General features: G+C 55.5%; 1 protein-coding gene across 1 annotated transcript; it reads left to right on the top strand.

Annotated features, from left to right (window-relative positions):
- The first annotated feature begins 994 nt into the window (after positions 1–994).
- FHAD1 (forkhead associated phosphopeptide binding domain 1) lies at positions 995–26,610 on the top strand. Its single transcript, XM_019474717.1, has 28 exons — positions 995–1,090; positions 1,328–1,534; positions 4,210–4,480; positions 5,647–5,753; positions 6,050–6,280; positions 7,740–7,863; positions 8,700–8,830; positions 10,267–10,332; positions 10,722–10,826; positions 11,266–11,373; positions 12,670–12,753; positions 13,139–13,291; positions 13,682–13,877; positions 15,295–15,365; positions 15,691–15,828; positions 16,712–16,819; positions 17,035–17,124; positions 17,359–17,584; positions 18,102–18,183; positions 18,505–18,611; positions 19,450–19,609; positions 19,948–20,056; positions 21,441–21,576; positions 22,485–22,612; positions 22,996–23,091; positions 23,929–24,149; positions 25,237–25,402; positions 26,527–26,610. The coding sequence occupies exons 1-28, from the start codon at positions 995–997 to the stop codon at positions 26,608–26,610; spliced, it is 3,801 nt and encodes a 1,266-aa protein (XP_019330262.1).
- The last annotated feature ends 694 nt before the right edge of the window (positions 26,611–27,304 follow it).

The raw sequence follows: 27,304 nt of genomic DNA, 5'->3' as shown, positions 1-27,304 counted from the left end.
CCCTCCTTCCCAAAACCCATGGGGGGATGTGGGTGCTCAGGCTGCGCCCAGCTCACCAAACCACCCGCCTCCAGCCAGTCAACGGCACCCGCAGCCGTGCTTGAAAGACGCGCTAACAAAATTCGGAAGGCAACGCAGGGAAAGGCATGGGAATTAGCAGAGCGCAGTGGCGGGAACCCGCACTAATTAGGGGTTGTCATCTGGGGTGCCGTTTGCCAGCGGCGAAGGGGAGACGGGTTTGGATGGCAGCGGGGCGGGAGGTCGGGGTCGGGTGCTTGGATGGGGGGAAAAGAGGCTCAAGTGTCACCGGCGAGGCCAGACCGGAGGCTGCCCGGCGGGGTGTTGGTGGCGGGTGTGTTATTTTCCCTTTTTCTGCTGAAAAAGGGCGCGTGGCAGCCTGAGACGAAGGCACGTTGAAGGAGAAACGTGCCGATGGGTGACAGCGTCCCCATCACCAGGCGGCAACGTTTATCCACTTGCCTGAGGTTGCGAGACCTGTTTGGGCGTGCATGCACGGTATTAAATAAAAAAAAAGTAATAAAGGGGGAAAAATGTTCACCGGCAGCTTGCACGGCCCCCCCGCCCCGTGACGTGAGGTTTTTTTTGATACGTGGGGAAATGTTCCTCTGTGTGTCACCCGCTGGCAAGGAGAGCTGCGGCCGGCGCGGAGCTGTGTTGTGCTTCCGGGCCAGTTGCTTGGGAAAAGGAGAAGGGGGGGGAAGAAAAAAAAAAAAGGGCAAAACAAAGAGAAAAACACACCCAGGAGGGCGGCAGCGGGCTCCGGCGTGGCCAGGGTTTCCAAGGCTACTTGTGAGGCTGCGGCCGCGCTGCCGGCCGGGGCAGAGCCACGTTTGGGTTGATTTTGTGCAATTTCTAGCGCACGAGTTGGTCAAGACTTTCTTGGCTCAGTTGTGTGTGTGTGGGGGGGATGGGGGATTATTAAATGAATAGTTGGGTTTTTTTACGCGAGCCTTGCAGGTGAAGGAGCTGGATGATGCAAGCCTTTCTAAAGAGTTCGGAGGGATGTTTTCAGCTGAAACCGCACACGACGACAATAGGCAGGCACGAAGGGTCCGACATCGTCCTGCAGGTAGGGGCGAGGAAGCCGCCCAGCCCCTGGGCAGACGCGTGCGCTGGGCGTAAAACGGACGGCGGTTTGGATGCAGGGAGGAGGATGCGCTGGAGTCCTCCGTGCCAAGCGTAGGGGCTACCAGCTTGTTTACGCAGGGATGTACAGCAAGCAGAGGGGAGCTTGGCAAATCACTAACAAAACCTGAGCTGCTTGCTGGCAGGTTTCCCCGTGTTGCCTGTTGATTGCCCGTGCCAGTCCGCAGGTGTAGCAGATCATCACGCAGCCCTCGAATTCGCCGCCTCAGACAACAGCTTCGTCCTTCAGGACTTCAACTCCCCCCACGGCACTTTCGTCAACGGCTGCCAGGTCCAAAACGCGGCCGTGAAAGTGAGTCCAGGGGATATTCTGCGCTTCGGCTCAGGGGGAGCATCCTTCCAGCTGGTGGTGGGCGCTGCTGCCCAGGTAAGGGTGGGCGCTGCTGCCCAAGGAAGAAGGGTGGATGGGGCTGCCAGGGAAGGGTGGACGGGGCTGCCAGGTAAGGGTGGGCGCTGCCGCCCAAGGAAGAAGGGTGGATGGGGCTGCCCAAAGAAGAAGGGTGGGCACTGCTGCCCAGGGAAGGGTGGATGGGGCTGCCCGAAGAAGAAGGGTGGATGGGGCTGCCCAAGGAAGAAGGGTCGATGGCTGCCAGGGGGAAGGGTGGACGTGGCTGCCCAAGGAAGAAGGGTGGATGGGGCTGCCCAAAGAAGAAGGGTGGGCACTGCTGCCCAGGGAAGGGTGGACAGGGCTGCCCAAGGAAGAAGGGTGGACGGGGCTGCCCAAAGAAGAAGGGTGGACGGGGCGGCCCAGGGAAGGGTGGACGGGGCGGCCCAGGGAAGGGTGGACGGGGCGGCCCAGGGAAGGGTGGACAGGGCTGCCAGGGAAGGGTGGGCACTGCTGCCCAAGGAAGAAGGGTGGACAGGGCTGCCCGGGAAGGGTGGACGGGGCTGCCCAGGGAAGGGTGGACAGGGCTGCCAGGGAAGGGTGGACAGGGCTGCCCAGGGAAGGGTGGGCACTGCTGCCCAAGGAAGAAGGGTGGATGGGGCTGCCCAAAGAAGAAGGGTGGGCACTGCTGCCCGGGGAAAGGTGGGGTGCTGCTGCCCAGGGAAGGCCCCGGGAGCAGGAGCAGGCTCCCAGGCTCGTCTGGGTGATCCTCGGGAAAGGTGTGGGGGGGATGGGGAAATTAAAAGCTTGAGCTCCCTCTGCTGAAGAAACTCGGGCAGTTCGGTAGGGAAAAGGAAAAGCACGGGACAGGTTTCCCAACAGCAAGTTGCACATGAGCAAGGTAGGTGTGGAAAATGTCCTTTTCCTCTATTTGCATTTTACGTTTCCTCAAAAGCTACTTACTAACAGAGAAGTTTGCTGTTGGATCAAACCTAGAGCGAACTAAAAGGTGCGGCCCTGACCGGTGCTTTGCTTGGCAGCAGCGTGCGTAGCTGGAGATACCGTGTTGTTCTGCACAGCGCGGCCAGGGCATCGCAGCTGCCCTTGGAGCGCAAGAGAAATCCAAAGCAATTGTAAACTTGGAAAGAATGTGGTCGAACGTAGTGGCAGTCTCCTGCCTCCGGGAAAAGAACGGTTTAGGGACGTCTGTGGAGGTCATTGAGCTTTTGGGTTATCGTACAGTTAAGGATTGATAAGTTCCAGTATTATTTTTATTATTTTGGCTCCTTAGGAATACAAGAAAATAGATACTGAGACAGAGTACCAAAAAACTGCGTGTGTAGCGTGCGTGGTAGTGGGAGTCGCAGAGCCTGGTCTCTTAGCAGTGCCCGTGTATGAATAAAACTTGATTGGAGTCAGCCAGTTTGTGAACCCAGATACTGGGTTTGGAGGTCTCGGCAAGATTCCTGGTGTGGCAAGCTGACCTGCTGAATCCAAAGTTGTCCAGAAAGCCTTGGCCAAGAGAAATTCAAAAAAATTCCCAGATGCGTGATGAAGCCGGAGCAGCTGGGGTGCCAGTGCTGGTTAGGTAAATTTGTTGTCGCTGGAACCGTCAGCATTTTAATTTCCAAAATTATATGTGCGGGATGCACCCAGAAAGCAGTTTTGCACCGTGACGCAGAGGAAGCCCTGTGGGTGCCTCTTCATTGCTCTGGGCTCTGTGGGTCCTCCTTTGGTGGAACGGCTTTGAAGCCTGACCCTGCTGACTGCAGAGGGTAAATCACCTCTGCGTTGCACCCTGTGAAGTGTTTATGGTGTCTAATACAGGGAGATCCCTCTCATTTTCCGTGGTATCAGAGGAACACGTTGTAAAGAAGGAGCAACACCCAGCTACGAGTCACATCCCTGCAGTGCCTCAGAGCGCAGGACAAGTGCCCAGAAAGGGACAGCGTAATGCTACGGTGGAATCCAGCCGCGAGCAAACGCCCAGGGTAGCATCATTAGCAAAAGCGACAGGGCTTAGATGGGCTCTGGGAGAAGGCAAGGTGCTGGACTAGTGGGGAGCGTGCGCTGGGGGTTTTGGCTCCGTTGAGGAAAGATGCCAGGACAACAGCCGGGTGTTGGAGGTCCGCATCCAGGCCAGGTCCCAGGCCACGCTGGCGGATGTTTAGTTCCGTTTAGTTCAGCCCTTGTAATTGAGGGCTACGTGTACGCCGACGTACGAGACCTTAATGGTGGTTTGTCTCTACCGTGCTGGAAAGCTCTGCTCATAAGGAGAATAGCAGATAGCGTCCTAATTGCATGTCTGACAGGCCCAGCGTAAGGTCTGATGGCAAGCCAGGAGTGCCATGAGAGGCTCCGGTTCAGCACGGTGAGTGGGAGAAATGACAGGGTAGGACCACTTGTGTGTGAGCCAGGAGAGGCGTGAAACGAGGGCTTCCAGATTTTGCAAACGACATGCAGAATTAGGGTAATCAAATCTAGAGAGAGAGGGAAGAGCTCAAAAAGCAGCAAACCCCAATAATTTCTTTCGATTTCAGCAAAATATTTGGGATTCCTGATTTAAATCTGATACTTGGGCAATGGAAATGGGAAAGGACTAAAATTCTGCTTCCGCTCAGATCTGTGCCTGGGTTTTGTATGACAGAATGCGCGCACATCAGGGGCTAAAAACCCTCCTAGAATCTTGCTGATATTGTGGTCTTTTTCCACCGCAGATGTCCTATCCCCCCGTGAAACGTCGCACAGCGTGGACCGGGCAGCTCCAGTTGGTCGCAGAGCCCAAACCTTCGGCTCCTGCATCTCCTCCCCACCTCCCCTTGCTGCAGTGGCAGCATCCCCCCGGATCTCCCGACAGCTGGGCTCCTGGAGCAGCCGGCCACGTGCCCCATCCGCCGCTGCGGAAGCGACCCGTGAGTGCCTGGGCTAGGAGCATGGCCACCGCCGTCCTGCCGGACGCTTTCAGCAGGACCTCCGCAGTGAGGCCAGGTACTCCCCGATGCCAAACGTGGTGGTTCGTAGCCTGCTGTTGTCTCTGAGCAACTTAGCGTTGAGTGGAGTTGATCCAAGCAGAGGCAGTTTTGAGAAGTGACGAGTGTCGGCAGCAATTGGGCGCGAGTCCTTGTCCAGTGGAGCTAATCGCAGACCGTGGGTGGTTCTCGGTGGCGTTTAGGTCAGTTAAGAAATGGGCTGTGACATTCAAAGGGGAATGCCGTTGCCCTCGTGGCCGAGAGTGACATTTCCTCTTCCTTTTTTCCTTGTGTGTGATCGGGAAGGGCAATGACTAACTTCATCTGCAGCGGTGACTCATGCACCTATTCCTGTCTCCTGTTTGAAGTGATGTTTTTTTCCTCCTTTGAGGTGCAGTTACTGGCCGCCTTGAGTGCAGGAACTTTAAACTAGGCTCACAGCTGATATGCTTCTGAAAATAAAGTATGCAATAGCGGTGGAGCAGAGGCAAGGCTTTGGGGCAATCGTACAGCCGGAGAACGAGACTTTTGCCATGAATGTAGCTTGTTATGGCCTGTTACACAATCCGGTTGTTTTTCTGGTTTGAGGTTGGGTTGTTTGAGCAGTCATAAGCAATACAAAGTCAATAGTGAAGTGCCAAAGTACAGCTGGTGCTCCAGAGCAGAGGCAGCAGTACCAAGCCCCAGCAGCATCGCTGAAAGACGCGTGCACGGGCAGAATTTGAAATTGCAGTGAAGGTAAAGGGAGGGACGCACGCGCTCCAAGTTAGCACGTACTCATTTGATTCTGGGGAAATAGAGCCAAAAGGATCCACATGCGCTAACTGCAGTGAGCATAGCTATTCACACGCGGGAAGCCATAAAAGCATAGCCTCTTTCTGTGGGGCTGGGCAACGCTGAAAAATTAAAGGAGCCTTTGTCTGCTGTGTCTCTGCTGCCCTTGAGGCCTTTTTGGTTCCCAGAGGTGTATTATTCCTCTCCGTTGTGCAGACTGTTTGCACTGGTGTCTTTTCAGTGCCAAATGGTTTCTCTTTCGGTTGGGAACCCGGTTCATGGACTGTTAAAGTAGCTGCTGCCTTAGAATAGTTTTGAGACAAGTGAGAGGGATGCTGCAAGAAGCGTTACTGCTGCCTGCAACCAGTTCTCGTGCTGACGTTTGCTGCTGTGGTGTTTGCTTTCTTCCAGTCTCGACCAGCGTCTCGGGCGATGGTGCGAGCGGTGTGGGGGGAGCCCCTTCCCTGGGGACTCATGACGCGGATTCCTTCCCGCAGGAGAAGGTGATGCTGGGGAAGGTGTGAGGGACGCCATCCCTGTCCTGGTCCTTGGCAGAGCAGGCAAACCCTGCCAAAGGGTTGCATGTCCGACCGCGAGTCCCAGCAAGGTGCAGGGACTCTCACCAAAGGGGACTGCCCCCATGGATGGGGATTGCCCCCATGGATGGGGACTGCTGGGTGGACGGAGGACATGGGCAGGGTGGGACATGAGAAGCCAGGGTGAGCACATCCCAGCAGTCGGTGGCCATGAATCGGTACCCCCCGGTGTCTCCGTAGCCAGAGTGTGACAGACAGCACCCGTAATCTGCCCGCAGGGTGAAAAGCTGCCTCGACTGGAGAAGGAAATCGGTCGCCTTTCTGGTTTGGAAACAGAATCAAAGCAGAAAGATGCAGTGATAAGAGATCTGCAGGATGAGATTGCAGCGATGGCAAAGACCCTGGCTCAGGCGGCGGCGAGGAACGAGGTAGAGCTGACCCAGAAGCTGCTCACGTTCGACCGAGAGCTGGGAGCCAAAACGGAGGAGATCAAAGCCTTGAGGGAACAGGTACTGAATGCTTCAATAGGCACCGAGCAGGGAAGATACCTCTCTGATACAGATGTACTTTTAGTTTAACACCCAGTTTTTAGGAGAAGCAGGTTGCATGTCTGAAACCAAGGGAAATGAGGGAGGGTGTTTTTTTTTTCTTCCAGTTGTTTTGTTTTGCACATTTGCTTGCTTTCTGTGCAAGTTTCCCTTAAAGAAGCTGGTAAAGAAATATCCCATGTATGTGGTAGGATCTGTAATGCTGCGGTGGGGAGGGAAACAGAAGCCTAAGCAGCCTTTGGTGGGGGAAAGGCACGCATGACGACCTCGGGCCAGGCAGCCAGACCCCTTGCTTCCCCCTCGCCCCAGGAAGGGACCGGGCAGTTGCGTTTGCAGGGGGAATACCCCTCCCAAAGGCAGCGCAGTCCCTTGGCGTCCTGGTGAAAATAGGCAGCTGGGTAGAGGAGAGAGGGCTTATAGTTGTCATGTCCAGAGGTATGTTAATAGCACGCCCCTACGTTTTATGAGACGTCAGAAAATGTCCTGGAGAGACAGTGACGGAGTCCTCCTGAGTGTCCTCCTGAGTATCCTCCGGCGTGGGAAAAGGGTCAATCTGAGGTGTCGGTCCAAAGCGAGACACGCAGGTCAGAGGCCGGGCACCTTCGCCAGCCCATCCCGGCTGCATCCTGCCCTCCCATATCATACTGGGTCTGAAGGAGGCTTTGAAATGCTTTCTGCTTGTCCTGACTGTCTGTCGTGAAGAGCAGTTTGAGAGAGGCAGGCTCCTGTTGGAGAACAGGCGATTGGGGTGCTGTCAGCATCGCTGCTGTTACTGCGCCGAGATGAGACGATGTGCTGTGCCTGTCTTCCCGGTGGCTTTCCTTTCTCTGACAAAAGCCTCTTCCACCTGTGGGTTCACTCTTCTATGCCCTCCAGTAATTGCTTTGTGAAACCAGTCATTTGAGCGGTGGGAAGCGCGTTTGTGCTGTCTGCGCGTTGTCTGCGGGGCGATGTTAGCTGAAGTGGTTATAGCACAGGCTATTCCCCGCTCCCCATTTCCAGTAGGGACCGTAAAAACTGTCTCTGCAGCAGAAATGCGAACACGAGTTATTAGCAGCTCCAGCTCTGCGTTTGTGGTAATAAATATATATGCCCTGAGAAGGCGATAAATCTGCCGGCGTTTCTGCCTGTGACCGCGTTAGCAGGGTCACCCAGCCCCAGCCATGGATTCCCAGCATGGCGGGCAGCGGGAGACAGTGCTTCTCCGTGCCTTTTATATTAGGATTCGAGTGTGAACGGCCAAAATGAACTTAAGGTCATCCTATCCGAAGCAATGGCTGCTGAGAGTTAGTCGAAGATGTTAAAGAGTAACCCCATCAAGAGTGTGACCTGGAAGCGCTAGATTTCCCCCTCCGAAGGGGGCTGTAATAAAGTTAATAAGTGATCCGGCGAGGAACGCGGGTGAATCTGTGTTTTGCAGATCAGCAACCTACAGAAAGGCTCGAGCCAGGTTTTCAGCCATTCCCTCTACGAAAGAGACCTGGAGATTGGAAGGCTGCGAAAAGAAAGCAAGAAGTTGAAGAGGGACCATGCTTTGGCTGCAGGTATTGTATCCCTGGAGCTCCGTGTTGGGGCACGAAGCCGTTTGGGACCGGCTCTTGATACTGAGTGAGCATTGGCAAAACTGTCCGGGCAACAAATGAATTGTAGCGGCTCGTGGAAGTCATCCTACCTCTGATTCTGCGTCCTGAAGCTCTGCGGGAGTTGCAGGCAGTGTCTGACATGTCGAGTGCCCCGGAGTGAGGGACAGCGTGGGGATTGAAGGCAGGGAGTGATGGGACTGAGAGCTTTGTTAGGGGAAAAAAAAGGCTCAAGCACTGATTGCAGGAAAGGTTCCGAGCTGCTCGAAAGTGGTGCCGTTTAATGGGCTGCCGTGCACCCCGTGGGGGAGATCTGCCCACCCGAGCTGCTGCGGGGCTGCACCTGGCTGCGAAGGCCACCTCGGCCCACAAGCCTTTTCCCATGGCCTTTACCTCTGCCTTTATCAGGCACAAGGAATGTAATGCGTACACAAAATATTGGCTTTCATAACGCGTTCAGATTAACAAAACTGTTCTGCTTGATTTCATTGCCCGAGGTAGGGGAGCAGTATCGGTGCTTAGCAGAGAGGAGGCATCAGAGCTGTGGATCTGACACAGTAACGCAGCAAAAACGGATTCGTAAGAGCTGCTCATCCTCCGGGGAGCATGTGCTGCGAGGCCCCGAGGAACTTCTTAGTGGCGTTGTCACGGAGCGATGTCCAGCACGGCGTGCCAAAAGCCAAATCCGCCTTTCAAGTCTGACAGTTGTCAAAGAGGGAGGATTGGCCACTCAGCGGCTAGAGAGAGGGCTTTTGCAGGGATGCGCTTGGGTAGCCTCTCACCGGAGTTGTTTTTCTCAGGTCTAGTGACCAGCCTGCAAAGGGAGATTGCCGGCAAGGAGCAGAAAATGCAGCAACTCAAGCAAGATGTTGAAAAAATAAAGAAGGAAAGCAGAGAAAAGGACAATCAGCTAGCAGTCGTGTCTGCCAAGGTGAACGTCCCTAACGATGGGCTCAGTAACTTACAGTCTCACGTATGGATTAATGTGGGAAACTAGGATGAGAAGGGCCACGCTTCTCTCTGTTAAGGAGCGTAGCAGCTATTTGTGTGGCTGTTTATCGGGGCAGTTGTAACCCGAGGGTCCTGGCTGCACCCAGATAGAAGTCGCAGAGCTGTACCACTGGGCCGTAGCAGCGATGGGGCTGCGGTTTTGTCTAGGTGCCGTGCAATGCCCACGGAGCGGTGTCGCCTTCCCCAGCTGAATCGCCCTCCTTGTTCCGCATTCAGGTAGCGTGTGCCCTGGATTTCTGTGAGCACAGTAGCTGTTTGTAGGCAAAAAGCACTCGTGCCAAGACCCTCCCGAGGAGCCATGGAAACTCCGTCTTCATGTGGCTCCCTGCAGCCCAGCCTGGTTCTTCCCTTAAAGGGAGCGGCCTGTGCAGCAGGTTGTTCCTCTGTATTTGCAGCTCCCTCCTCAACTGGCAGAGCTGCGTCGTCTGCATAATAAGCACAGAGCAGGCGCTGCGCTTCGGCTGGCTGACTAGGGCACTCTTCCAGGAGATTTCAGTGATTCACCGTGAATTTTAAGTAATGGAAAAGATACGGGGGGGCCCCTGGCGTGCAGGCAGAGGTCACCGCACCTGCCAGCCTTTACCTGGCTGAGCATCCTCCCCGAGCAGCTCTCCGGAGATGAACGATGTGGATCAACCCTTTAACGGGTGGAAAGGGGATATGTATGAGCACTCGAGCCGCTGTGTGCGGGAGGGGGCCCAGGCGTCCCGGGGAGCATCCTGCTGGGTGCCTGGTGGCACTTGGTGGCCCACAGCGTTCGTGTCGAGGCAGAGAGCACGTCCCAGAGCATCCCTCTGTGGTTTTCCCCGCTCTGTGGATGCGGGAAGGTCCGGAGGGAGGCCGGAGCTGGTGCACGTGGGCTCATGGGAGAGGCACCCGGGCGCTCGGGGCAGGCAGAACGGGGTCGGTCTCTGAAACACCGACACCCTGAAATGCAGAACTGAAAGGCACAGTTTGATACAGTGATGATTAGCCTGGAAATGGCTGTTACCATCCCGCTCAGGTTACCGTGGATGTTTTTAAGAAGCATTTGTTTCCTTTGGTCCTTTCTCCCCATCCCTGTTATACTATTTCTAAGGCCAGAGGAATTTCTGTCTGTCGGGTACTCCCTGCAGATGTTTGTCCTTCTCTCAGCCAGGCAATGCTTTAATACGGGCATTTCCAGGTGCGGATACTCTTGTGTTCTCAGTGCCTTGATGGCCCCATCATGGGCACTCCACCACCCGTTAGGTATCTGAACTCTTAGCTGGGCTGTAGCGCTGAACTATGTGTTGACGTTTGCTGCAGAAGTGACGGTATCTGCCTGCCCTGATGATTTTTTTTTTTTTTCTTCCCCTTGGTTGCCATTCATTCCAGTGCTCTAGAATTAAAGAAGAAATGAAGCATGAACTTGGAGAGCGAGAAGTAATTGCGTGCCGAAATGTGAGTCACAAGTCACTTGGGGTGATGGAGCACACGGGAGAGCAGCGACTGCAGGAATGCATCACTGAGAGAATAATTAACTGGGCATTTTAAGGGAGTTGTTTTGAATCCGGCTCCTGTAATAGAAGGCCCCTAACATGCAAAATGAACCGGAGAACGTAAATGCCTGTAAAAATTGTAACACCGCATTACGATGCAGGAGAATGGTGTCAATAATAAGATTGACATTCCACTTGAAAGCCAATCTAACTGCAGTAAATATAGCTTAGAAGAAAATTCCAGGGTAAAGGAAATGGGGAAAATATATTGGTTATCAGTTAAAATCCTCCAGAGAGGGCAACGTCCAGCCCCTCTGGTGAGACCCTGTTGCTGTTCCGGGACTCTTGCAGCGCATCGGGGAGCTGGAACGCGACCTGGAGGGGCTGCAGGGGGAAATCCAGAAGTATTGCGCCGAGCAGGAGAGCATCCAAAACCAGCTGGCCGAGAAAGCCAAGGTAACCATCCGGCTGTGGGGTATGCGGCGGAGGGCAGGGAGGGACCTCGGCCACCTGGCACGGGTGGCAGACGCGTGGGACGAGGGCCAGCGAGCCCCAAGCACGCAGGCTGTGCAGGCAGAGGGTCAAAATGTGCTGAGCTATTCCACGGACCCCGAGGGAAGAAGGTAACTTGTGCAGCAGAGACTGCCCTACGCGAGCGGTGTGTTAGAAAGTCAAGGATGGGTGACGGCCCAGGCACCAAACCCAGGCAAAAAGCAGCATTAAGTGTCCGATGCTGCAACCCCCCTCCCCTGCAAAAGGATTGCTCCTTGTCTCCTGCTATTTCAAAGCTATATTTGGAGTCATCTGATGTGAATAGTGGATAGTTGGGGTAAAAGTGCTGACGGCGTGATTTTCTGGTATTGCTTTTGATATGCAAATGCTCTCGTCGTTGCAGGCTGAGGAGGAGCTGAAAGAAGCCTGTGCCAGGCAAGCTCTGCAGCTGCAGGAGATGGGGCGCAGGGAGCGCCTGCTGACAGCCGACGTGGGGCGGGCCAAGGAGCAGGTAGGGAGGAGGCAGGGATGGGAGCATCCTGCAGTCTGGGCTGAAGGCAGCACAAGTACCGGTTTTCCCACCGGGAAGGACATCGTGCTTGAGTGCAGGAAAGGAAATGGGGAGGCCTGAGCACCAAACCCTGGCACGGGGCTTAACTTGTCGTCGGGTGCAGTATAATAGGCTTATCCACAGGATTTGTGTAGGCATCGCAGGAGATGCAGCGAGTTTAATAGGATACAGAAACGCGCTATGCTCTGTAATTTTAGTCATGCTGTCCCGGACCCATGCAAACCCTCCTCCGTGCCTAGGTAATGCTGCTCCGGGCAGAGACAGCTCTTTGCAGAATAACATCGTGCCAGATCAGCAGGATAAAGCTGTGCTTCACACAAGAAGGTCGTGCTCCCCCCCCTTAAACTGCAACACAGAGTTTTGCTAGCGTGAATTTTTTGCTAGCGTGAATTTGTTAGCAAACTCAGTCAATGAGAGGCAGAAAAAGCTATGAGCTGTTTGATTACATGTTTGGGAAACAACCCCAGGTTTTGTGCAGCGTGGAGCCAAAGGGCAAGCTCAAGCTTTCAAGGACAGATGGAGATTTTTTGGGTCTGCGTGCTGCCACGTAGGTTAGCACAGGGACAGCCATGTGTCGAAGCCCCAGGAGGAGCCAGCACCAGCTGCGATACAGAAGCGTGAAGCGCTAACCTCAGTGGAAACGGTTGTCATCTCCTGCAGAGAGGCTGCGGGTGGCATCCCCAGCTGTCCCCAGCCTGCCCCAACTGTTTCACAGGAGGAAATAGGAATCAGCCATCGGAAATCCCCGCTGGCGCGCGGGGTGGAGAAGCTGCCTAGCTCGGTTGGTCTGTCCTTTGCAATTTGTACTGGCCCTGTGTCATTGTAATCCTGCCACAGCAGTAGCAGGGCAGCAGGAGATGTTCAGGAGTCATGTTGTCCTTGGTGGCGGGGAGCCGACAGCCTCCCGCGTGCGTGGTACCGATGATTACACCTGGCACCTTATAGGCAAAGTAACGGATGTGATTGAGCGCAGTGCCTTGCTGCCGGCGGTGGGGGAGCCGTCGGGGTCAAAGGGGGGGAGTCAGGGAACCCTTGCAAAGTTGCACGGTGAAAAAGGTGCGTGAGCTAAAGCGATGTCCTGAGGGGAGGGCAGGAGCGTGCACGGGGCCTCAGTGTCGGAGATGGCAGGCACCAGGACGCCCTTTGCACTGATGTGTGCAGGGTTGGGTAGAACAGACCAGCAGAGCTGATATCGACTCTCTGGTTTTTGTTTTCATGTGTCGATCTCTGCTGTAGCTGGAGTCCTTCAAAACCCAAGTGATGCGAGTCTGTTCTCCCGCAGCGGCAGGCGTTGCAGGGAAAGCCGTAACGGAGCAGCAGGTGAGTTTGGATACCAGCACACGGAGATGCTCGGTGCCTCTGAGACTGGCATGGCTCGAGTCGGCCACCACAGAACGGCTGCAGTGCCTACTCCGTGCACAGCAGTGCCAGTAGCGTCCAAGCTTCTCCAGATTATAAGTCGTGCCACAGCTATCGCAGGTTAATGACACAGTTCCGTGATGTGAAGGAGACACGATCCTTTTTGTCCGCCAGAGCTTGGATGGAGTCAGTGGGCTGCAACAGGGAGAAGCCCAGGAGTCTGACGTGGCTACCAGCCTGCAGCAAGTCTCAATCATTGCTCGCTGAGATGATCTACGGTCCCTCAGCTGAAAAAGGGTATTAATATAATGCCTTATTCTCCTCTTCCTTCGTTTGCTTTTGCCAGGTGATAGAGAAGGTCAGGCAGATCTCTGACGAGAACCAACAAAGTCATGAGAGAGAGAAGCATCTGCAGGAGGAATTAAGCTCCAGGCTCTCGAAGGAAAAGGAGGTGTCTGCAAACGTTGAGGTGTTCAAGAAATCCCTGCAGGAGCTCCAGGTCAGTCCTTTAAATACTGATGACCAACTGGCAGCCAGGAGATAAGTGGCACAGGGCATTTTTTTGGCCGGAGGATAGGTCGGAGAAAAGATACGCTTGTGCACGAGCGCTAGCCAGCGCGCGCAGCTCTCCAGATCCAGAGTGAGAGGTGAGTGCAGCCCCGAAAAGTGTTGGTTGGAAAGAAATAGGAGGTGTCACAGAAGTGTGTCCTCCCCTGGGCCTGCCAGGAGCTGTTCCCACCAAAGATATCGGCCCGGGAAGTGTCGTGTCGTACCAAAGTGTTCACGTGGTTGTACCCAGGACTTTTTCAGAGATGTTGTGTTATTTGCCAAGTCCCAGAAACCCACTAACTGTGGAGGCTAGCTTGGTCACCAGTTGTATTTTTTCCAGGCTTGCCTGAGGAGCTCCTGCAGCAGCGACAACCTGCGAGGGGAGCTGAGGAGGCTGGAGGCAGTGTCCCTGGACCCCTCCGTCTCGGTCATCGGGGCGGCGGTGGTGGAAATGGCGCGTGTCCCCCTGTCCTGGCTGGAGGGTGTGGAGCGGCTCCTGGCCAACGTGGGGATGGACGTGCGCGCCTCCGGCAAAGGTCCGTGTCCTGCTGGGTGTCCCTGGGAAACAAACCTGCTCCAGGTGGGATGTCTTAGCTAGCCAGCCATAGAGGAGAAAGGCCAGCGTGAGTCACCGCTTGGGGATGCCAGGCCCCCACGTAGATGCAAATCTCGGGCAGTTTGGGCAACTAAGAAACCTGCTCAGGCAGCGTGCATGCTCTTATTCCCTGCCTCTGCGGCACCGGTCACCCCGTGTAGCCAGTGCCACGCGTAGGACTCTGGGGGGGGTTTGTCTGTGGGATGCGATGTCTGCGTGTGGTGGGCCTGATCTGCTGACATTGCCGTTATTCAGTCAAAGTGGGGTTTGCCTTGGTGGCATATAAGAAACACTTCTTGGCCGCGATCGCTGGCCGAGATCTGAACCCCTTGTCTCGAGGTGACGAATTACTTTGTTTTTCCTTTCCTGTGCAACCCCTGTTGTGGAGCGGCAGAGCAGCCACCGTGTGTAGCTTGCCAAAAACAAGTTTAGGTGAAGAATGCGTGGAAAGCAAAGCGTAGGTCTGTGTCAAAGCATCATGTGTTGTGGAGTGTCACTGCAGAGGAGTAATGGCTCTGACGGCAGCGTGGGAGGGGGAGCATCGCTCTCACGGCAGCACTGAGCATTGCACAGGGGTGCAGGACGTGCCGTGTGCTGGGCGGCAGCGGGGTGGAGCGGAGCGGTGTCGGCGAGGAGCTGCGAGGCCGCTGTGGTTAGCAGAGTGGTAATTATAGCACCAGGAGCATCGTGCAGCAACGAGCCATCCTTGGCTCTTGCAGAAGTGTCAGGCTTAGAGAAGACGGGGTGATGCAGCAAAATGGGTGACAGCGTGCGACAAGGAAAATGTAGTCTCCCGGTGAGAACAGGCATCTGGGCTGTGTGCACAGTCACGCTCCCTTCCAGCGATGCCTCGGCAACAGCAGCGATCTCCCAGGGGTGGGAATGTGCTGTGGTTCCAGTAAGTGTGGGGGGGCAACCCTCGGCTGGCCCCTAGGAGCCTTTCCGAGGGGATCTCTGAGCCTGAATCCCGTGACAAGAGGCTAGTGAGGGTCTCTGGGTGCAAGGCGGAACTGTTGCCCCCGGGTCTCTCCTTCCCCGATAGCCAACGCCAGCGCATCCACTGCCCCAGCCTGGGAGGGAAGCCCGCATCAAGTGTGTTTTCTGGGTATCCCAATGAGTGTGGGGGGTGACTGTGTGGGAAGTTAGTGGCGGTCCCTTCTTCTCCCTGCTGCCTATGGAGGAATGTGGACCCCCACCATCAGCCGAGGGGGGTGAGGGCCAGGGCTTGAAGGTCAGCGGTGGCCAAAGCGAGTTTTGCAAGGAGGCAAGCGGCGTCCCCAGGCCTCCGAGGATGCTCCAGGTGGTATACGTGGGCTGTGTGAGCACCCCGCACAGCGAGACTCCGTTGGCTTTTGCAGGGTTGTTGGCTGCTCTCGGGAGATTGTTGGAAAACAGTCAGGAAACTGCACAGAAGAATCGGATGTTACAGGTACAGAAACGTGTATGTACGTAAACCGAGTTGATTGGGGATCTTTCTGTCGGTAAACACGACGGTAGTCCTAAGCGAGATGGTGTGGTACCCGAATTGGGAATGTACGGCAGCAGAGGTCCCTGGGTCTGCAGTAAATGCAGGGGAATGGAGGAGACGGAGCCCGCTGTCAGCGTGTCGGTGTCTGTATCCCTAATGCGGCAAGGATGGAGGGTATATCCCGTTTTTTGAATCGTTTGTTAGTGAATGTGCACAGGATGTTTATTTCTTGCCCTGCTGCTAACACGCTTCCTTTAACACCTCGGTATCTGCTGTTTCCCCGTAGGCCCAATTAGAGAGGGCCCGGGAGTCGCAGGCAGCTTTGCTGCAGGAGCACGTGAAGGAGCTGGAAGCAAAATACGAGCAAGACCTACAGATAAAAATCAAGCAAATTATATTGGAAAAGGACAAGGAGAACAAAGAGGTACGGTGGCATGGTGGTTTTTTAGGAAAATGACTGTTATGCAGGAAAAATAGGTGTCTGTAATAGTGTCGCCTAGTGAGAGGAAGAAGTCTCTAGCCCCGAACTGCCTAGGTGCAGTCCCAAGAGCCTGGATATCAGATGTTGAAGCGGGTGATTTTAACTCCCCGAAGTATCCATGGTGGAACTGGAAAGCATCTGGGTAATGGCAGGATGCGCTGCTGCCGGTCAGTCCCTGGGAGAAAGCGGAAAGCAAGGAGCATCATCCAGATACGTGAGCTCAGCAAGGCATTACGTTGTCTGTAGTGAATGGAATGCAAGCGCACGCAGAGTTCCTCGCAAGCCTTTTGCTCCCTCCCTTCCCCATGCTGAACACCTTTTAGGTCTGTTTTGGCTGGAAAAGTATATCCCCTGTGGAGCAGGGGGGGCAGCAGCCTGGCAGGTTCTCGCTGGGTCACCCTCAGTCCCGGGGAAGCCCAGGTCATCGAGCCGATGGCGTGGGACATAGTGTTAGTAAAGGTGCGAATCGGTGTTTTGCTGCATGTCGTGATGGGGACAGCATATCGTAGTGGTCTTGTAAGACAGTTTCTAGCGTGCTGCTGTGTCTGTCGCTTCGGGAATGGTTGTTTCCCGGCATCGCGTTTTCTGAGGAGGCAGGTGAGGAGCAGTTAAGCGGCTCCTCCTTGGTCCCTCTGCTGTACCTTTCCCCAGGCGCTCTCGTCCCCTCCCTCATTGAGACACCTCGTGTCCTGCCAAAGTGTTCTCCCGCAACACGCCCCTGCTCCAGAGCAGTGACCCTCCTGGTTGCTTTCCTCATTGGGGTCGAGGTCTTTTGCCTAATGGTATGATTTTTTCTGTACTGAAACTGTGGGCTGTCAATCCTCAGATTCTGGAGAGCGCTGTCGCCAAGGAGAGGGACAAGTGCAAGCAATCCGTGGAAGAAGAAGAAAAGAAGATCCGAGACCTGGAGAGCCACCTGAGAAGCGTGACTGAGGTCAGTGGCACGCACGGGAGGTAAAGCAGAACTGCTCACACTTGGAATAAATAAATTTGAAAGTGCTCTGTAGCACGGTGGTCCATTTGGTCAGGGGGTCATCAGTGGACTGTGGGTTTTCCCCCCCCCCAAATACACATAGATGCATATCTCCAGAGAGAAAGGTGGATTCTTGCAAGCTTGTTAACTTAATTACTGCTAATTTCCTCGTGTAGGCAATAGCAAGGAAGTCGGAGGAGCAGGAGGTTACAGACTGCAAACTGAGAGAAGCTGTGCACAAGCTGGAGGAAGCCGCGACGCGAGAGGTAGTTCCAACAACCCTTGCGTGCAGAGGATGTGGCGTAGATGCGGTTTCGGTGAAGAAGGCTTCCCCGGTCCCTGCTGATGAGGGGGCAGGGCACTGCAGCCTCCCCCCTCCCTGAAATCCTTCCCTTCCCTCTGTCCTTCTGACCGCTAGCCAGGAGAGATGATGCTGATCATGATCCCAAAGGAAAACGCACGCAACGCTTCCAACCGAGATCATGCGTCTTGTTTCCTAGATGGCGTTACAGCAGCAGGTACTCATGCGAGACGAGCAGCTCAAGACCGTTCAGGAGGAGAATGAGTTACAGAGGCAGAAACTGCAGGAAGAAATAGTGGAATATAAAGAGCAAAGCAAGCAGCATTCTCTGACAATTGTGGCTTTAGAGGACAGGTTGCTGGAGGCCAAGCAGCAGCAGAAGACACTGGAGGAGGAAAATGCAGCGCTCGTGGAAAAAATGGAAGGTAGCTAAGGGTTGCATGGGATGAGTCCGTACTGGGAACCTTCTCGGTTAATGTGAAATTTAGAGAGAGATGGAGTAGTGCATTTGCTGCTATGGGAAGCATTGAGCAAGGTGTTGGTTTGAGGTTTGCCTGCACGCAGGACGAGCTCCGTGAGTCCCTGAAGAAGCCATTTCACAGGGAGTTGCACTATATTGTTCTGTGGCTTCGGGGACTGCTGGTAGCATGCCACGGTCGTAGACAGGGCTTTCCCACTGGAGAAGGGCTCTTTGCCCTCTAAAGCGACGAGACTGGAGCACTTCGGGCTGCACCCAGGCATAAGTGATCCTGAGCAAGGAAGGATGTAAGGAACTGTCCAAACACTGTTGGAACTGGGCCCTAAGAGACACGGGTTCCCAAAAAAGATGGTCCTCAGTCTTCAAAGCTGTCGTGAAGGAGAGGATATATGTAGCAGAAGCAAGCAGGCCAAACGTGTATGCGTTACAAAGAAGTAATTGGCCTCTGTTACCGTGTCCTGTAGGGTTTCGGGGTGATGCCCGCAAGTCGACATCGGGAGCTTGGCTGGAGGTTTCTCCTGCCACGGACTCGCACAGTTGTCTGAGGTAAGCAGCACTTGCTGATGGTGGTCTTGTTCAGAGGGGCTTTTGCTAGGCTGAGATGGTCTTAAGTGCATGTAGTGTCAAAGCGATGCCGAACAGCGTGTGAGTGATCTGCTGTCCCGTCCGGATGGCTCCAGGTAAGAGAGAGCGAGCTGGCAAGTCCCAGCGCCCCAGGCATGAACCCAGGGGACTGAAAGGCAGTTAAAAAAGTCACGTGTGTGTATTGATCGTGAGATGCAGCTCAGGAAGGCGTGCGCAGGCTCTGTGAAATGAGTCTTTCAAATGCACTCTGAGATTTGCAATTATCTTTCTCAGGAAATTCAGGGAGGAGCTGGCGGCGGCGCAGAGCGTGCTCCTGTCCAAGGAGGCCGTCATCGCCAGACTAACCAAGGAGCTCGCGGAAACCAGAGCCAGGATGTCGGACATGAGAGGTGGGTGAAGCGTACTGCGTGGTTTCCATCTTCCCACCCCTCTTCCGAGCAGTAACAAGGGTAGGTACTCGTGGGCACACGCAGATAATGGGAAATAAATGTCACCATCCTAAAGCAATGCTCGGGGCAAAGCAGGCGGTCCGTTCCCTTTGGGTAGGTGAATTCCTCCCTGTCCTTGGCTAAGCGACAGCAGTGATGGTGAGGGAGGGTAACCAGATGGACATCGGGTGGACAAAACTGAGGCCATCTTTCTCAAAATCCCACCGGTGGGCCCCTTTGGGTCTAAGGTAGCCTAAGCCAGTAGACTGGGAGAGCCTTGTCCGGGATTCCTCAGTGGGCATGGTTGTGCTTTGGGGAGGCTTTATGGGAGTACCCAGCAGAGCGGGTGTAAATGAGCCTGAGCCTGGAAACTAAGGGATGCGTGTGGCTTGCTCTCGCTGCCTGTAATGGTGCAATGTAAAAGTAGGGACAGTGCCTACAAGGAAGGTAAGAAGGTAGAAGTCTGCAAGTCGGGCCATGCTGGCGACCCCGTTCTTCTCCAATCTGCAGGAAAATTGCCATAGCAGGTGGTTACTCTGGCATAGGCCCACACAAAAAGACTGCTCTTGCACTGTGATTTAGTAAAGCAAGGTCTGTTGGCACGGCCCAGGATCTGAGGGCTGCTATCGAGGGCAGGGCGAGGGTCTGCGGGGCCAAGCTCCATTATTGCTGACAGCCCCCGCGAGGGTGCGCTGGGAAAAGGGGACGCATCCGTGGATGTCGTTTCACTGAGAACTGCGGATCCCCCAGGGCTGGGTGATGAGACAGCCAGAAACCCATGAAGCTGGTGTGTGCCTAGGGGAGCTGAGCGAGGAGCAGAAGGTGGAACTGGAGCGGAACCTGCGCCGGGTGAAATGCCAAGAGCGGGAACTGAACCTGCTCAGAGAGAAGCTATCCCAGATGTCCAGCCTCGCGGAGAAGAAGGATCAAGCCCTGAAAGCAGCAGCTCAAGAGTTAAGGTACGCGCCGCCGTGACCTGAGGCTCTGCAAAAGCTGCTCTGTAGATTCCCAGCAACTGATGGCATTTAGGTATCTCCCCCGGAGCAGAAGGCAAGTCTGAGAGCATCAGAATTGAGCTCGGCAACGTTGTCTCTATGGAAGTGCCATGTGAACCGAAACGGGGGTTTAGTGGAGCTCATGCCAGTGGACGTGTAACTAAGTCACTTGTAACTAAGTGAATGTTCCCACCCACACTGTGGTAGTCATCGGTGGGTGCTCAGGGTGCTGCTCTCCGCAAGCTGTTTGGGCAACCTTCATCCATCACGGTGTCCCACAACAGTCTTGTCTCTTGGCACAGGCAAGCCCAAGCCGACTGTCAGGCGCTGAAGGATGCCTCCCGAGAAACGGCGGAAAAGCCGGAGGATGCTCCTGGGACGCCAGTGCAGGCGGGTGAAGCCTCCGAGAGGGTAAGTCCGCACAGAGGCTGCCGAGGTCTGGGTTTGCTGAGAGTATCGGTCACGCACACGGTGTTTCTCAGCATCGTGGTGAGACCTGTCCATGCCCGGCCAAGCCTCAGGTCTGCTCAAAGCTGGCTGAAGGCAGAAGTGCAGGATCGCCGGCCGCCCTTTCCCTAGCCAAGGGCTGCCTGTGCTGCCTGCAAGCCGGGGTAGCCGTGCTGGCAGCGCTCCTGTGCAGGCATTGCTGCTGGCTAATGAGCTGATGTTTGTACAGCACTTCGGAGCCGTGAAGTGTTGTGTGTGCTAATGGCTGCGATAATTGCCAATTAGAGGAGATAGCAGCGTAGGGAAAGATCTGCAAGCGTTCTCTCCTTTTCCCAACCTTGCTCAGCCATAGACGCTGGCTATATTGGCGACACAGAAGCAATTATAGGGTTGAACGTGCAGGAGTAGAGGTAGCTTGTTGCACAGGACAGGAATAAATGCTCCTTGTCCTCCTGTGCTGAATTCCTCTTTCATTCCCCCGGTGCTAGAAATGGGAAGAACTCAAAGGTGGTTGCAGCAGCAGATGGAGGGACTGTAGAAATCGTACATCCTGTACCGCAACAGTGGCAGACAGCGTGCCAGCGAGGAAGGCTGGATGTGTGGGGGCCAAGCGGTGACTCACAGCCAGATGACGAGCGGGAGGTATCACCCGTCCTGTTCTGCACGTAGCGATGGGGAAGGGAAGCGCAAAGCGCTGGAGGTGCAGCCCAGCCAAAGCCGCGGTTCAGGAGCAAACCACGTCTCACCGAGCAGCGCCGCGGGGTGACGGCTGCCAGACCCGAGCGGGCAGTTTGCAGCTAACATTAGCTGTGCGCAGGGTGTGATGATGGGCCTGCCCCGTCCCAGATTTTTGGATGTTCGTCATAATGCAGGAAGCTGGATGGGGCTGGAATAGGGAAATGCACGTGTCTGTGTGCACGGGTGTAGTTTAAAAGAGAATAATGCATGAGAACGTGTATAAATGCAGGCCACAAAGTGTGTCAGTATTTGTGCATAGAAAACAGTAAATGCTCCGCGGTAGCACAAAGTGCAAGAGAAAAATGCTGACATGGCCGTTCAGAGCGGCGCACCGTCCCTCTCCCAGCTCTCTGGAGCGTTGCAGGGCTTATGTCCTCACCGGAGTGCGGCTGGTGCAGCGGAGCATGAAAAGGGGGTCTCTGACGCTGCTCTTCTACCTCACAAATCCACAGAGAGAGGGCGTAGGGTGAGACGCTCCACGGGCTTTGCTCTTGGCGCATGCCAAGTGACCAGCATCTTTCAGCGAGGCTGCGTTTAAGCCAGGTTTAAGCTGAGCTCGTGTTGAGCCAGATGCAGTCTGGGCGAGAACCGGCTGGGCTGCTTCTTCCAGGAGCCGGCGTTGGACTTGGCCGACCTCGGCGCAAAATGCCGAGGCCTCAGGCACGAGGAAACGATTCAGCGCCAAAAAGAAGGCTTGGCCGAGCTCCGGGAGAGAATAAAGATGCTGGAGAAGAGGCAGTCCTCAGGTAAGCGTGGCTGTCACTAGAAAGGGAAGATGCATCCATTTGCCTTTGGCAGACCCCGGGGTCTGCGCCGGTGGAGCACGTAATGCTAGGGAAGGCGCAATGGGCTGTGCCAGGGGCGTAGGCTCTTCACTTGCGACGGGCTCAGGCTTTTCCCTTGCAAAGTCAGCTCTCCTGTGCATGCACGTTAATCCGCGCAGGTGACAGGAAAACAGCTCTGAAGAACCCGCAGTGCAGCTACAGGCCTTAGAAAGGCACTTGGTGTCGTTCACAGGCATCAAGTGTTGGTAAGCGTATACGCGTGAGGAGGTGGCATTTGCAGGAGTCAGCAAGGAGAGGCAGCTGGCAAAGGGTTTTGCAGCGGTAGCTGCTGTGCAGTCAGAGCCAGAAGCGAGCAGGCGCCCGGCTCTGTGCACGATCGCTCCCGCGCTCGGGTGCTGCTCTCCTCAAGGCAAGAGAGAGCAGCTGTCACCTAAAGGAACCGAGCCTTGGGTGTTGCGGTCTTGCAAAGCCTTGCAAGTACTGTACGCTGTGAGAATCTTCTGTTTGCCCTAACTCGTTCTCTTCGGTCCCTTTCTGTCATGTATATCCCTGTATCGAGAGCAGTATGGAAAAGCAGTGCCATCTCTGTTAGAAGCTACAAGCGGAGTAGCAGTTTGCGGCGCAATCTCTGAATTGCCATCTGAAAAATAGGTCTGCATCCTACTTACGTAGAGAAAGCAATGCCCAAACACTCGGATAGCGATGTCCGCAGGGAAGGCTGGTGCAGGCTTTACTCCACAGCCTGTGTGTCTCTCCGTGCACGGTCTCCGTAAGGGGAAACCTGGCAAGCCTCAAAGTGGCTGAGGTATGAATCCACAGCATGTCGTACGGAGAGTGGCACGACTCGGTGGGTGTTTGTTTGCCTCCAGCTGTCGTGAACAAGGGTTCGGAGCCGCTGGTGGTCCTGATGAAAGACTTACCAGAGAAAATAGTCCAGAAAACAGGTCTTGAGAAGGAACCTGCACCCGTGTCGGGAACAAAACTGAAGGCCGGCAAGGTAAGAAGGCAGTTTGTGGTTCATGGTGCTTGTGGCTTCCTTGGAAAAGTATTCCCTGGAATAGGGAGAATTAGGCTTTCGGGTATAATAACTGAAATGCCAGGGGGGAGAGAGAGGGAGGTGTAAAATCTGGCAGCGTGCAAGATGCAGCCTAATGGAAGGCGTTGCTTGCAGAGGGTATCGCAGCTCTGTAAGGAGCTGTATATTGCCCGGCACCCTCGGCGCAGCGCTGCTCAGGGATGCCGCAGGCTGACCGGGGTGGGAGGCTTTGGACCGCGGTGTTGCCAGGGTGGTTTTCCCGTGCAGCGGAAGGGAGGCTCGAGGCAGCTCAACCCAAAGCCAGGAGACCTGTGGGCTCTGTTGCTCTTTCCCTGTCTGTGCAGGTTCCTGGCCACGTTCCTAACGGGGGCTCGCATGGGGCCGCTGATGGGGCAGCGAGCTCGGAGATGGCTGATGCGATGGACCTCGGCGAGAAGATGGTACGTCAGCGATAGACCTGTTAAAATGGTACCGAGCGCTCATAGAGGATAGATCGTTTTCAAACGCATTGCAGAAGAAAGTGATTGGCATCAGGGCTCCGCAGGAATGTGGTCGAGGATGAACTTGCTTATTGCAGGACCCAGGGCGCGCCAGGCATCTGCCAGGACACCTCGGGACCCCAGAACGTGCAATGGCGCATCCTTCTCCCCTTCCCACCTCCCCTCCCACCTTGGGAGCGTTCCCTTGGGCTGATCAGTCAGGGCTGATCCTCAAGGAGAGGTAGGGTTGGTGAGGACAGAGACCTTCACCAGCTTAGACACCTGCTAACTGATGCGAGAGAGGCTGCGGAGTGATGGAGGTGGCTGCCAGAGGGAGGTGTCCGTTGGTAGCGCACTGGGTGGGTTGTAAAAGTGGGTCTCTTCCCTCCGAAAAGGGCAGAAAAATGTCCAGCAGGGAAAATGGGTCATCTTGAAAAAGGAAAAATCCAACCCCAAAGAGTCGTGCGGCTGGGACTCGAACGCCAGGTGTGCACGGGGCTGGCCTGGAGCTGGGATGTGCTCCGGTGCGGTGTGTCACCTCTCCGAGTGCCTCCAAGCGTGCGGCCCAAAGGCACGGGTGAACCACAGCCGGCTGTATTTTTAGGAGCACTCAGAAAAGCTCGCCCAGGGAAAGCACACGTGGAAATTAAACAAAAGGGAAGGCACGCAGCAGTTTCCTTGTGACATTTTCATCTCCTCATTAGAGCAGAACGAAAGCAGATGGCTGAGCGGTGTGATGTTATGTGGCAGAGGAATTGGCAGGCCTAGTAAATAATGCATTCCCTGTTCTTCCTACAGTACCTTGACGTAATTGGTGCTCTGGGAAGCCTGATGAAGATGAAGGAGCTGTCAGGAATGCAGTCTCTGAAGCACCTTCCTCAGGAAGAGAGGGAAAAAGCGGGACTGCAGAGACGGAAGGACCTGGAGCTGCTGTACAATAAGATCAGGAACCTCAAGAGTCGCCTGGAAAGAAAAGAAGAAATGCTGAAAGATTACGAGGCCAGCGTGGAGCAGCTCAGGTACCGAAAGGCAAGGTGGCTGTTACTGGCCACGGGTCCGAGTGAGACCGAGTCCTGGGATGCAAAGTGATGGGGAACTCGGGGAAAGGAGCGGTGCAGCCCCTTGCCAGGTTGTGCGTCCGCCTGGGACTGGTCGTGTTGTGGCCACAGTATAAAAATTAAGTGTTAGGAGAAAAAGAGAAATGTCCTCTCAGTTCTCTGCGATGATGCCTTGCAGGGCCCTACGCAGTTAAGCAGTGTCAGAGAAACCTTGGCAGACTCCCTAGCCAGGGGTGGCCGGAGGAGCGGTGCAGCCCCTTGCCAGGTTGTGCGTCCGCCTGGGACTGGACTGGTCGTGTTGTGGCCATAAAAATTAAGTGTTAGGAGAAAAAGGGAAATGTCCTCTCAGTTCTCTGCGATGATGCCTTGCAGGGCCCTACGCAGTTAAGCAGGACCAGAGGCAGGCGTGGGAGCCGATGGGAAGGGCTGTCCAGACCGAAGGTGATGCTCCCGCTCCACGAGCTGCCGCACAAGGTTATGTGTTAGGGAGGAACTCCGTGGGCGCGCTTGTGCAAGCCCCGCTGCTGCTCGCTGCGCAAATGCAGAGGTCTTTGTGCCCGCAGCACCAGAAAAAGCGGTGTAGAAAGATATTTCTGGGCTGGTGTAAATAAGCTGCCGCATTCAAAGTAGGCAAGAGGCTTGACAGCAATCTCTAAGCCAGCAGTGCTGACACAGCCACCCAGAGTCCCTCTCCGGGCTCGTACGCTGAACAGAAGGGATCGCAGCCATCGCCACGTGTGGGGTGGGGTGGGTGTGAGGTGGGGGAAGCCTCAAAGAGGCGGCATCTTGGTCTCGGCAAAGGCAGGAGGAGAGGGGCTTTTCCGTGGCGTAAGGAATTGGAGCAGGGAAAACACTTGCTAAAACATGCGCAGGTCCTCGCAAGGTGGTAGCCGCTCTGATGTCCTTTGGCGTCACCCCATGGTGTGGGGGGGTCCTAGGAGGGACGCAAGCGCGATATGATGTGGCTCGAAAGCAGTATCTCCCAGGCAGAGCCCAGCTGGGGGGCGAGGGGTCGATGCGGGTGACAGACACCTCCTGTTTCACACAGCCTGAACCAAGAATCCCTGCGAAGGTGCCAGGAGGAGATGTCCAAGCTAGAAGATGAAGCCTACAGGGAGGCAGAAGAGAAGGCTCTGCTGAAAGAGGCTCTGGAGAGGACGCAGCACCAGCTGAGCCAGGAGAAGAGGCTGCTGCGAGCGGCCAAACTGCACAAGGTGAGAACGGGGGAGCAGGTGAGCAAGGCCCACGAGGACACCGGGAGCCCCAGGAGCCAAATATCCCCGCGTCCGAGTGTTCGAAGGCAGGTCACGGTGGTCAGCAGGCACCTCTGAGTTCAGCGAGGTGCTTCAAGCTGTGTCTGCCCCGATGATGCAGGAAAGGCACGAGGGATGCATGGCACAGCCTGAACGCTCAGCTGTTGGTAAGATGCCCGAGGCAAGTCCTGCAAGTAGAAGGAAGGTGACTCCTGGTGTTATGCAGAGCCTTGCAGAGGACAAGGCGAAGGAGCCTCCAGGCTGTGCCCGTTCTCCAGAAGGCAGAGTTGGGAAGGCATGACGCCCTCCAGTCACTTGGTTGCACGCAATGGAGGCGAGGCGAGGAGGGACAAGCAAGCGAGCTGTCCGCTGCTGCAGAAAACGTCTCCCCTCGCAGGGGCAGGCCCGTGATTTTGCTCTCTCTGAGATGACCGCTCAGGAGGCGTTTGGTAAATGAAGAGCAGGGGTTGTGGTGAGAGACCCCCGGGGCATCAGCGGGCTGAAAGTTGCAAGAGCGTTGTTGGCTCTAGGGATGCATCTCTTGCGTGGGGCACCTCCATGGTGTGCTTACTGCAGCCAGAAAGGCAAAGGAACCCAGCGTGGAGTCCCGGCAGAAGCTGAGAGCACTGTGTAACGCACTTACGTAGCTTTTGTGATCGGCTAGGAGCATGTGGTGGGTCTAGCGCAGTTTTCTGGCTGTTGAGTACCGCCGGGTGGCTGTGCCCTTCTGCAGCAGCGGTGGGGCAGACACCAGGCGAAGAGCTGGGAGCTCCGTGCGATACCCAACTCCCGCACTCCATGCAACAGCCAGCTCCATCTGTTAGGGACCCGGGATTTTGCGGTCGGTCTGACCATCCCAAGAGGCTGGGCGTCCCGGGGCCCTGCTGCTCAGCCGGGCTCGGCTGCACGGCAGCATCCCCGCTGCCAAAGTTGGAAGGCGATGCGTGCGTAGGCAGCTGTATCGATGGGTTTGGGCCATGTAGGGCGAGGGAGGAGGGAAGGTCACGCACATCCCGCTGGCAGTCTGAAGGCCATGCCGAGCTCTCACGGGCGAACGTGGTGTTCAATGTCTCTCTCTTCTGCAGCCTGGAGCCAAGAAGCCTTTCTGCTCGGGAAAGCTGAAGGCCAAAGAGCGCATGGCAGAAGCCGTCAAGACGGGAAGCACATAGGAGAGGCACCACGTGGGCCTTTGGAAGGCGAAGGTCCGCAGTAGGAACGGGTCGTTGCACCGTGGACTCTAATGTTGGACATGGTACGAGGTGTGGGTGCGTTTTGAGGAGCCCCTGTTGGCATCCCGTAGCTCCTGGGCGTGCTGGTGTGACTGTACGGTGTGTAGGACCTTATTTTCCCGCAGTGCGTGTCCCATACTGCATGGTGGGGTTTATGGCAATAGAAAAGGTGGTGTGGATACAGCCCAGTGTATACGTGTGTGTGTGTATATATATACACCCACGTGTGTGAATACAGCCCAGCGTATACAGTATACGTGTGAAGTCAATTGCGTGGGGTCTGTCCTGTCGCTGCTGAAGTGGCCTCGAGCACGCGAAGCCTGCACGGCTTGAATTGTCCCTTGCACTTGCAACTCCCGTGTCCTCCAGTCCCCCCTGGTGTCACGGGGGGAGTTGGAGCATAAGGCACGATGCAGTATGGAAACGTAGCACCCCAGGAACACCGGAGCGCAGCGCCGACCGGAGCCGCAGTGAGCTGCCACGTAGTAACGCTGCCACGTAGTAACGGAAAGGAAAGAAGAGGAGCCACGTTGGCATGTTACAGCAGCAGCGTGAGAAGGAGCCCGGGGAGACGAGAGCAAAGTCCCGGCCAGTTTGGATGGGGCAATGACAGGGGCTCGCTCGCCCACCCACT

This window comes from Aptenodytes forsteri, unplaced genomic scaffold (assembly GCF_000699145.1).
Source record: "Aptenodytes forsteri isolate BGI_AS27 unplaced genomic scaffold, ASM69914v1 Scaffold61, whole genome shotgun sequence".
NCBI lineage: Eukaryota > Metazoa > Chordata > Aves > Sphenisciformes > Spheniscidae > Aptenodytes > Aptenodytes forsteri.
The sequence above is the reverse complement of the archived record's forward strand: the minus strand, read 5'-3'. Positions and strand labels throughout refer to the sequence as shown.

Coding starts and splice junctions, on each gene's coding strand:
- FHAD1 (XM_019474717.1), top strand. CDS start 995: ATGCAAGCCTTTCTAAAGAGTTCGGAGGGATGTTTTCAGCTGAAACCG. Junction 7,864..8,699: donor GGACCATGCTTTGGCTGCAG/GTATTGTATCCC, acceptor TGTTTTTCTCAG/GTCTAGTGACCAGCCTGCAA. Junction 8,831..10,266: donor TAGCAGTCGTGTCTGCCAAG/GTGAACGTCCCT, acceptor CATTCATTCCAG/TGCTCTAGAATTAAAGAAGA.